The sequence below is a fragment of the Rhea americana genome, unplaced genomic scaffold, assembly GCF_003343005.1.
Source record: "Rhea americana isolate MKP2758 unplaced genomic scaffold, rheAme1 scaffold_142, whole genome shotgun sequence".
NCBI classification, from domain to species: domain Eukaryota; kingdom Metazoa; phylum Chordata; class Aves; order Rheiformes; family Rheidae; genus Rhea; species Rhea americana.
Window position 1 is genome coordinate 1,012,315 of NW_028185506.1, and position 10,835 is coordinate 1,023,149.

General features: G+C 38.9%; 2 protein-coding genes across 3 annotated transcripts in view; one reads left to right on the forward strand and one right to left on the reverse strand.

Annotated features, from left to right (window-relative positions):
* YBX3 (Y-box binding protein 3) overlaps positions 1-4,439 on the forward strand; it is a 26,338-nt gene extending 21,899 nt beyond the window's left edge. For both annotated transcript variants that reach the window (XM_085298825.1, XM_085298824.1), the window contains exons 7-9: positions 2,475-2,643; positions 3,315-3,415; positions 3,903-4,439. In XM_085298825.1, the coding sequence (XP_085154951.1) occupies positions 2,475-2,643; positions 3,315-3,380 (235 nt within the window). In that variant the 3' untranslated portion in view covers positions 3,381-3,415; positions 3,903-4,439. The remainder of the gene's footprint in view (positions 1-2,474; positions 2,644-3,314; positions 3,416-3,902) is intronic.
* Positions 4,440-10,546: 6,107 nt separating this feature from the next.
* The window catches only part of SYCE3 (synaptonemal complex central element protein 3), a 2,902-nt gene continuing 2,613 nt past the window's right edge, over positions 10,547-10,835 (reverse strand). Inside the window, 2 exon segments of the mRNA XM_085298896.1 lie at positions 10,547-10,659; positions 10,662-10,778. Of these exon segments, the coding sequence (XP_085155022.1) occupies positions 10,586-10,659; positions 10,662-10,778 (191 nt within the window). The 3' untranslated portion in view covers positions 10,547-10,585.

Consider the following 10,835-nt stretch of genomic DNA (forward strand, 5'->3'; position numbering starts at 1 on the left):
TTTTTTTTTTCTTGAACAAGTGTTGAATCTGCATGTTACTCAGTATAGGACAGGTAGGGGCAAGTTGTGTTTTGTAACCCTCCCTGTGGACTGAAGCCAGTAGCTAGTGCCTCAGTGCTGAGCTAACTGGCTTGTGTGCAGGTGTGCTTCCAGTACTGTCCAATGTGTCACATGCAGGCCCCTGTGCCTCGGCTTAGGCTTTGTTCTAAGCACTAGTGCCACTTGCAGGTGTATGAGAAGTTCTGTCTAACTTCAGTTCTTCTTGAACAGTATGTCCTATCTCTTACAGACCATTAGATTATAGGGTAGTATTATAATAACTTTTCAATATCTTACACTAGTGGAGGGGGTTGCTAACAGTTGAAACCTCAGTATTACATTCCATGAGGGCTTCTGATGCCTTTGTTTGGAAGTAATAAAATATGAGGATTATTGGAGTTGCTTTTGCTAGTCCTTTGGAGAAGGAGGTGCTAAAGAGGCTAGAGGACTCCCAGAAAAATAAGATAAAATCTGTCAAGTGACTGAAGGGGAAGAGATCTGAAGATTGGAAGCTACTGAGCAGTTGGAGACTTCAAATGAAGAAAGTAGGAGACAGACTGAAAAACAAAAGGAGGCTGTTAGGCATACAACAGGTAGTAAGCTGGAACTTTTGTTGCCAGATGTTGGGGATGCTAAATTTGCAAGAGTTCAGAGGAAGTCTCTTCAAATAGCTGAAAGAGAATGTTATAGTTTGCCTGTTTGGTAATACCATATCTGGCTCAGGAAATTCCTGGAGCAGAAAGTAATCGAAGGCTGGGAGACTACCTATGCAAAATATTACACATTTCAGTGTTACTCTTCCCTAGGGATTAGCTCAGTTAGAGCGTGGTGCTGCTAATGCCAAGGTCCTGGGTTCAATCCTTGTATGGGCTAGGCTAAGGGTTGGACTAGATTTCCAGAGGTCCCTTCCAACCTTACCGTTCTATGATCCATAAAACTGAGCTAAATGGACCTTTGAAGACCCAGTAGGCTGTTCTTAGGTTATTAAGTAAAGATTAGTTGGGTTTCACTTGAACACTGGTGCTTTCCAACAGGATGTGCACAGTAACTTGCTGAGTCATCTGTGTTCGTCATTAAACTGGCTAACATAGGATCATTTTCCTTTATTTTTCAGTATTAGTTCTGACATAATCTGTCAAGTCTCTGCCCTTTACACTGAGGGAACAATTCCATGACCTAAGAATTCATTGCAGTTCGAAGAATCAGTCTGAAATAGTCAGCTTCTGACTGACATACTACTTGGTGTTACCTCACTTCTTAACTGCCTTTAAGTGGAAAAGATCATTCAGACTCCTGGCTTCTTGTGACTCCATTATCTTGGAGAATGACTAACAAGTGAGGAAAAAACACTGGGTAGTATTCACTGGTACTTTCTGTAAAGTAACATGGTGCCTCCTCTGAAGGAGATGAATTCTATTGCACAGTCTGCCATTCATTACATTTAGCACGTGCTCTTCATCAGCTTGTCCTATTATCAACTGGCTTATGAGGTCAAGCTCCAGGTTTGTCCATTTCACAGTTCATTTCTCAAAATTCAGAGTTCCCATTTTTTTCATGTGCACAATCATTGAAAACCAATAGCAAGGGGTAAATACCAGTGCAAGAACAAGAAGCAGCAGAATTTTATATAGGAATTACAAGATCGTGCTTAATTGTAATGAGCACATTTTCAGTGCACAATAAAGTTAAYGCCCTTTTGGATGTCAGATCTAGAACCATAAGCTTTTTGAGCTCCTACTCTGAGCTCTTTCATCTCAAAGAGTTTGTGCTGGCTCTAGTAACTAGGGTAGTGGGAACTAGTATAATGATGCTTGCAGAGGCCTGAGTAGAATCAGTTTAATTCCAGGAAGTCATCAGTAGTTTAGGTGCAGTAATATGAAAGTAAATGGCACCAACTCCAGTTTCAGCTTGGATGCAGTGTTCCATCATGTGGATGTTTTGCTTTCAGACACAAGTCTTTGAGAAACCACATAGTTGGCTAGTCAGGCATAGCACCACACCAGCAGTGAGAGTAACAAGACATCTCAGTTTTACACCTGTCACATGTGAACTGCAAACAGGATAGCTTGCCCATGGCTAACATTTTATTGATTTTTTTTGTCTTTCTTTCTCTGTAAGAGGTATTAATGTATCTATTCTGTGTATAATTCTTTCTGTGTTAAGAGACAAGTATTGCATAAGTAACTCACAGCTGCCAACTCCCAAAAGCCAATTTAGATTTCCCAAAGAAATTCAGCAGAAAAGCACTGTCACTGGATTTAGTGCATGTACTTAAGTCACCTAATAGGAACAAGATAATAGGCATTGGGATTGGTTCCTATCAGTCAATTATTAAAGATGGAACTTGCTGGTTAGAGACTTTTCCTGGGCAAAAGCTACTGTGTTTTTAAACCTCAAACTTCCTGTGTACCTGATATATTTCTCCCTCTTCTCAGAGGTCCCCAGCGTCCTCGACCTGCCCCAGTGGCTGGAGAGGCTGAAAAAGAGAACCAGCATGAGGCTAATGCTATGAGTCAACAGCCACTTCGCCGTGGGTATCGGCGCCCATATAACTACCGGCGTCGACCTCGTCCACCCAGTGCTCCAGCTCAGGATGGAAAAGAAGTAAGTGTGCTCCTTGCAGAGATTAAGTTTAAGGCTGTTGATTGGATGAATGTTCAAGACCATCTGCTTTTTTTTTTCCTGAGTATATTGGATATAACCATCAGACTCTTAAGTACACTAACAAGGTGTTTGTGGTGAAGGTAGTTTGGTTTCATTGCCTGTTCCCTATGATCTTTGAAAACCAGCAACTTATATTTAATGAAACACTAACCAGCAGTGGGGTGGGAATAACTTTCAGATAGTTCTCTGGTTATCAGAATGTAACTAACTTCTGAAGTAGACAGGGACTSTTGTATTTTCCTACTTCCTCAGACCATCAGTCTCCAAACTAAGAGAAAGATTTGAAAGCTCCAGATCACTTCCTGATTTGCTTAAACAAGCTGGTTTTGGTAAGCTATTGGCAAACACATGCTTTAATGAGGAAAGACTTTCTCATTCTATATCCACTTGAAGTGGTCCCCTCCATGTTGGAGGTGTTTTGGGAAAAAAAAAAGTGTACAAAGATAATCGGCTATGTAATACTTAAAGTTTGTATTCCATGCAGTTAGTATTTTCTGAGAATTAATCTTCCTTGATTATCTTAAAGCCTGGGTTATACTGATGCTACTACTGAACAGAGAAAGGGTCTGGAGGTCATTCTTTGTCTGTAATGTAGGCTTGTTGTGTCTCAGACAAAGGTGACTGAAACACCTGCTGAAAATCCTGCTCCAGTGACTGAGCAGAGTGGTGCTGAATAATGCCCGGCTCCCCAGACACCTTTACCATCCCTCAGGTGAGTCATAGTTTCAGTTGGAGAACAGGACCTAACACTATGTATGCTTCTAGGACTTTGGAGCACCTGTCTGGCTACATACTCCTATGCATGAGACAGTTGCAATAGCTTTTGCATCTTATATGGGCAACCCAAGAACTTTGTTTCTATTCTGCTTTTTTCTCTTCTCTGCTTCTTTGTATTCATCATAAAGTAAATATCTCTAGAAGATTTTGCTTCATCTATCTGATTTGTTTTAAGGGGGTGTTCCTAACTGGTGTATAATACTGGCATCTGTTGGTGAGCTGGTGCTGTTTTACTTTAGGAAGATGCTGTACTCCTAACTTGTAGATGGATAAGCATGACTTGGCTTATTCTATAAGTTYTTCATCTGAAATCCCACCCAATGGGCAGCTCTGTTCTCTAGTCCAGTGTGTCTCACATTTCTATTTCCCATTAGAAATGAAACCTCGAGCAAACTGCATGTTACAATTTGATTCTTCTACAGGTGTCCTAAAATGCAACTAAAAACACCAAAGAAACATTCAAGCAATAAATTGTCAACAATGATGAGAAAGTAAAGATTCAAAACACTGAAACTTGAGAGAGAGAACTTACCAGCAGCTGACATCCAGGGAACGCCTGCAAGATAGATGCATCAAGAAAGAAAGTGAGRTTCAGAAAGAACAACCTCCCCAGTTTCAACAGCAACTGCGGGGTTTTTTTGATTTGGGTTTTTATTAAGAATTTCACTGTTTCACTAGCATTGAATTTTTTCAATTTTTCTTCTGGTATCAAACTGCAAAGGGGAAAAAACCCAACCAAAGAACTGAAATTGAAATCAAATGCTTTTTTTATTGGATGCTGGTGCTAAACCTCCCAAGTGTGATGAGGTTGTCCTTTTTTTTTCTGTGCCCGTCCTGTTCATTGCAGGACATGGGGAGGAGAAACTTACGCTTTCCTTGGTAAGATCTATTTGAAACTGTGCAGTATGGGTGACGTTCCTTACAAATAAAAGTGATTTCAACTACAAAAAAGCAAACTATATTGAAGTGTTTGTTCRTGTTTACTTCTAAAACTGAATGATTATTTTGCTGTTTTAGCACTTTGATATCAGAATTAAACCTGTCTTAATATGGGTTGGCATATTTTGCCTAAAGCCATGCTGGATGCTATCTGTACAAGGATGTGGCTGGATTATTGGATCTACTTCAAGCCAGAGCACTTTCCATAAGGAAAATATGCAGCATAGCAATAATCCACACCCTTCTCTTTGATTCTGTAGTTCATTAAGGCTTGTGGGTGTTTTCTATCATCTTGCAGCAGGAGTTTGGGGATTCTGAGTGGGTTATTGGGAGGTTGCTTTCCTTATTTGTTTTGCTAGGTTTTATGGACTCTATACAAACTTTGGGGTTCCTCACCATTCAAAAAGACAGCAGGTTTAATTGCCATTTTACTTAAGCTTCAGTTTCAAATACAGGTAGTAAATTTTTATTAGCCCCTTCACTTGTCCTTACTTGGAACCTGTAATATCTTTGTACTTGAGCCATCTTGTGCTGATGAGTGTCAGACTTTTAACTGCCTTAATGGTCTTCCCTAAAACTTGGATGTCTTACCTACTTTCAGCTGCTGAATGTGGGTGCTTTTCTTCAGCTATCTTGTTGCATGCTTTTTTTCCCCCCATATTCCTTTCTTGCAGTTGCTGTTATCTGAATCTTAGATTTTATATTCTAGTTTCCCTTAAACACTTCATGTTCTTAGCTACCTGATCTTTACCCAGCCTTTACTGAATAAGCCTTCATATAAGCCATCTTGATATGGAGTGGCATTGTATAACTGTAAATATGAGAGTAGGGAGATTCATGGAGGGTAGTTGCTGTCTCTCTGCTTTCCCTGTTCTTCTCCACTATTGTGGAGATGGTTTAATAAGCAAAAATCATAACAGGTTCTCTGGACACCACATTCTCATATTACTCCTCAAGAAATACTGAGTGGGGAAGGAAAGGCAGTGTGAGGTGGGCTCCAAAGCATTTCCTTCCAGCTTCTGGAAAAGTAAGGAATGATGTTTTTTCTATTCCCTTGCATCCTGTTGCCTTTGTATGCTCCTTGCCTAGGGGCTAAGCAATATATAAGTTGTAGTGCTTACAGCTGGCTTGCTGCTTCCTGCTTGCTTTAGAAATGAATTAAGAAATTTTAGTAAGATGTGAAGTGGAAACTACAGGACTCTGTTCCAGAAAGTCAGAAGTGGTATGTATACTTCTGGTATGTATACTTCTGAATTCACTGTGACACCAGCCTATTAACATAACCTATTGCAACACTGGATCACTTATCCAGCAGTTCTGAAAGTGCAGTTGTATATGGACTGTTGTGAAACTGGTAAATTCCTGCACCAGATCTGCTAGGATGTAGACTTGAGAAGGTGTGGAGGTAATGTGGTACTCAATCAGTTGTGTGAGTTGTCCCACCACAAGTCCATGATCCTAGTGAAATTGTAGCCCTGTAATGCACACAGCCTTCTAACTACTCCTGTTTGCTTCCTATGCTGCTTGCATTAGTGTAAAGGCATTTCAGAGAAGTACCCTGGTGTGCTGACCTCATAGAAAGGTCATGAGGGCTTTCCCCATAATGTGGACCCATAGGTATATGTGCATATGTTTAGGGTATTTCCACTTTAGCCCTGTTGATTAGGATGTCCAGAACCAGTCCACACTACTTACTTGATTGTTGGTCACTTTTTTCCCCCCTCCACTGTCATTGTTAACCTCTGCAAAAAATGCGTTTGATCAGATTGAATCAGTGGTTGACAAAAGCACTTGTTATCTTCATTCTATGAAAGAAGAGACTGAAGGAGATGCAAGTAATTTCCTAATATTTTGGTTTTATTTCCAGTAACTCATTCTTAACTTTGTGATAATAGAAAAGGAATCTGCATAGAACAGAAACCTACAGTTGGGATAATTCTCCCTTCCACCTGAATTCCTACTTACGAAAATAAGGTCCAACTTTTAGAAGGCCAGAGTACTTACTAGTCCTTAGATGTCTCAAGCTGGGCACAAAGATTGGTTGTTGCTTATGAAGTTACTTGTTCTCTTATATGAGCTGAACTTTGGCTGAAAGAAAATGAAATTGGTGCTCAGTATAAGTCAGCTATTTAACAACTGTGGTGCTTGTGTACCTAGAATGCAGTTGCTTATTTGTTTCAAGTAATACCTCAGATGAGTGCATGCTTTAGTGTGTTATTTGGGGGGGGGCTACAAGGATTTTAAATTTGTGAAGTAATTAGTGTGGTTTCTGTGATAAGTTCATTCTTATTCAACCATCCTTTTATAGGTACTTACAGTAGCTGTGTTATCAGTGTATTTTTGTAATATACGTTCTACCTGACTGTATCTAGGCCTTTTGCTTGTAAATATTGCAGGTCACTGTTACTTGGCCACAAAAACATTTGCTGCTGTTCATAATTCAGTGGGAGGATAAAGAAGGGAAAAGTACTGTAGGGCCCTCACCTGTATACACTGACACTCTTAAAACTAATTGTCTTGTGATCACAAGACACTCAAGTATTTTATCCTGTAAATTGCTACATTGATCAATACTGGAACTCGTGCATTTCTTACCCACTTTCATTGGATGATTGTGTGCAGATATAATGTGCCTTAAGTGACACAGAATTTGACTGTAGACCAAAACTCTTGAAATAGAGTCTTTTACATAGAATTTGAATTTAGTTTGCAGGGCAAGCCAAATGCATTATTTCATGCTTATCTGCAGGTTGGGGGCACATACTTGAGATGTGGTAGTAGAATACTAGAATGAACTTGCGTGTGATTTGAATAGCAAGAGTTGTAATGACCCTAACAGCTCTAGAATGCTGTTCTAGCTCTGTTATTAGCTCTGCAAACCCTTAATTTGCAGAACCCGGAAATCTGATGAAGATGAAAGGCTATTTAAGTTCTATTTCCATTACTTGTTGCAGTGTGTGTGTGTGTGTGTGTGTGTGTGTGTGTTTTTTTTTTTGAAAGTCCATTTTTTTTGAAAGTCCATTTGAGAGCCTAAGTTCAAAACCACAGCCATAGAAGTTATCCTCTCTGCTAGTTTGGCTTGATGGAGGCTGGTTTCTAGCCTTCAGCATCACCATGAATTTATGGCAAGAAAGTATCTGTTTTGAGATCCTCATACATATTTTGGGTGATGGTGGTGGAGGAAATAAAATAACCTCCCCTCATAAGTCATTGTGTAAAGACCAGCCAAGCAGTGGCTGGGATGTTTGTGTTCCTCTTCAGCAACAGAGGTAACAGGCTTTTGAAGCTATGTCAGGGGTGGCAGCTTGAACTCTTCATTTTATGCTATTTGAAATAGTGATGAAGTGCAGCTGTGATTCTATTTAAGACTTAGAGGCAGAGAATGATGCACAGTACATAAAATTGATCTTGATGACTTAAAAGTGATTATTCATCTCATCAGCTAGTGGCATTACTATTTTAAGGTTTTAAAATCTTATGGGAAAGACCTGCAGGTTAGACTACTACTTCAGGCTCAATTCTGACAAGTATTGAGATGCTTAAGTTTACATCTGAAATGCAGAGTTCCCATAACCCCTTCTCAGTTCTGTTTTCTTCCAGAGAGAAGGGCAGAGTTTCAACCATCAATTTCCTTGGTGTTTCATATCTGCTTTTTAGCCAAGTCTTGTCAGTTTCCTGTTAAACTCCAAACAGTGCTGAGAATCCAGAAAGCTGTAGCAATCTGTAGATAACTGCAGAGCATACCCAGATCACAAAGTGGAGTTCATTGAGTAAGATAAAGCTAAGCTGCTACAGCCAATTCTCATAAAAATCTTCTGTGATTGATTAACAAATGTCAGCCTAGCAATCCTGATTCTTACAGTTTTAGGTTATGTGAGCACTAGATGGAGCTGTTGCTTCACATTCTTATTGTAAAATACATTGGCTTCCTGTCACAGAGGTGGGTAAGAATTTTTATGTGGGCTATCTGATTTCTGTTGCAAGTCAGAAGTACCTAGTTGGACTAAAGTTTAATAGATAGTAAGATACATGGGGAAAAAACACAGTCCCTGCAAACTGATTCTCAGTATAACACCCCACCTCCCCAAATAAACCTAGATTTTTCTGAAAAGTATAAAGATAAAATATAAAATGTATAATTTGCCATATAGTATTTCAAAGAATTATATACTGCTCTTACTCTGATGCATCCCTCTGATTCTTTTCCAGTTGACATTGTATAGCTGGGAAGGGAAGCTTGGGGAGGGGGGAAGAGACAGTCCTAGCCTACTCAGCCAGCCAGAGTATTCAGGTAATGCACATGCTGTAGTCCTAACTGCAGACTTTGATTCTTTCCTCCCAAACTCTGTCACTGCTGCTCATCATAATTAAGTGTTAAGATTCTTTCTGTGGTTGCTAGATTGAAAACTTTCAGAAATAAGAAAAAGGATGGCACAGACAAAAGATTTTTATGCGTATCCCTAATGCTCTTTCTCTGAACTCATTCTGCTCCTTCACAGAGGGTGGACTTAGAATGTTACTTTCAGTGTCTGTCCTGGAGGATAAATTGTGTAGTTAGCCTACTGCTTATCTGCTTCTTGATGAGGAAGAAATTTAAGGTACTCTTCTGCCTTAGTGGTTATACAGAAAAAGATTCCTTTTCAAAACTTGGAAAGGAAGAGTTGTGAAGTACTGAGACTCGAGGACTGAAAAAAATGTTACCAGATACCTCTTTCCAAAGCAATTACATTCTCTAATTTATGGCCTTTCACTCTAGAGAAACACTGTATTCTGAAAGATTAATTCAGTGTAACCTTTCAGTTGCAGGAAACTTGGTTTCAATTTATTTTAGTTTAGAAGGGTCTTGCAGATATAGCTTTACTGAATATCACACAGGAGTCCTTAATAAATCAAAATGTTTATAGAAGTATTGTTTTCAAGCAATATTCTCTATTCTGAACAGGACTGCTGGATGCAAAGAATCTTTTTTATAACATTGGCCACTTCATTTAAATCCCCAATAGAAGCAGAGCTACTTTGAAAATTTGTAGTCAATGTTGAGTGCTTAGCACTTGATGGCCGAAGATATCACAAAATCACACAATTTATTACATCCCTACAAAAATTGCTGAAGACAGTGCTTCTTYGAAGGCATTTAGTTTTCAATACAGAATTAAAGAATGAAGGCAGTGTTGTGTTGTGAAAAGGTACTGAAGTGACAATATGCCATTGCCCTAACTCTGGCAGGAAAGAAGACTTACCTGCTACTAGGAAAGTCAAAAGCAGGGGTCAAAATTAGTGTTTTACCCATTGTGTCTCTGGAAACACTTGGTAGCATTGCAAATAAAACCAGTGAAATTAGTTACTTGATTCTCATTTCAWAAAACAAAAATACTTTTTCCTGTGAATTGAGATCAGCTAGTTTCAAGAAAGTACTTAAGATTAACAATTAAGCAAACTTGATAGATCCTTTAGAAGTGATTTAAATCATGAAATGTCCTTCAAAGGAGATTAGGATGTCATTGCTTGCTACATGGTGCTTACTAGAAATCAGCTTGTTAAAGAGACTAACTTTAATGAAAGGAGTGTTTCTTTTCATCAAAAGTTAGTGGTCTTCCATCTCTGGTAGAACACTCATCTTGTCTGCATGCTGCAACGTGGTGCTCTTAATCTGTATCTTGACAAAAATCACTTTTCTTTTGATTGTAGTACTCCCTGCAGAGTAGGAACATAGAATAGTATTTTAGAATATAGTTTGCTTGGTTTCTGCAGCAGTACCACAGACTATTGCTGTGGCTTCAGTGGTGATAGTATTGTAGTGGTCACTACTATACACCACTGTATAGACTGTGATTGTAAACAGTCTAGATGTATTATCTTTGAAGTAAGATGGAGCAATCTTTCTGGGAAAACTGGTCCAAAGAAATGGTTAAAATCCAAGGAAATAAAACGGAACAACTACAGGTACGTTACCTAAATCAAGTTGTGTAACAGAGCATCTAGCAGGCAATTCCCTATCAAAGTAACTCAGATCAACATGCAATACAGAATTTCACCTATTTTTCATTTGGATAAACAGTTGTTCTTCAGTTTTTCTTGAAAGGCATGTGCTAGTGTAATATAACTGCAATGGTCCACTGAACCAAAAAAAAAAAAAAAAAAAAAAAAAAAACAAAAAAAAAAACTTTTACAGGGGACAAAGAATTCCAAGTACAAAGCAAGTGTGATCTTTCAGGAACAATGACACAGAATACATGTATATGCACAAATGCTTCAAGGACTACAAATGAGCATAGTAAAAACAGACAAATTGTTACCTTTCAGTTTCAACAATATATATGTCCACTCATCAAACAACAACCATAGATACAGCCACATATGCAGTTTTCAGAAAGATGAAAGTCAATTCATTTTCCATGGTGTTTGTGAACAAAGCA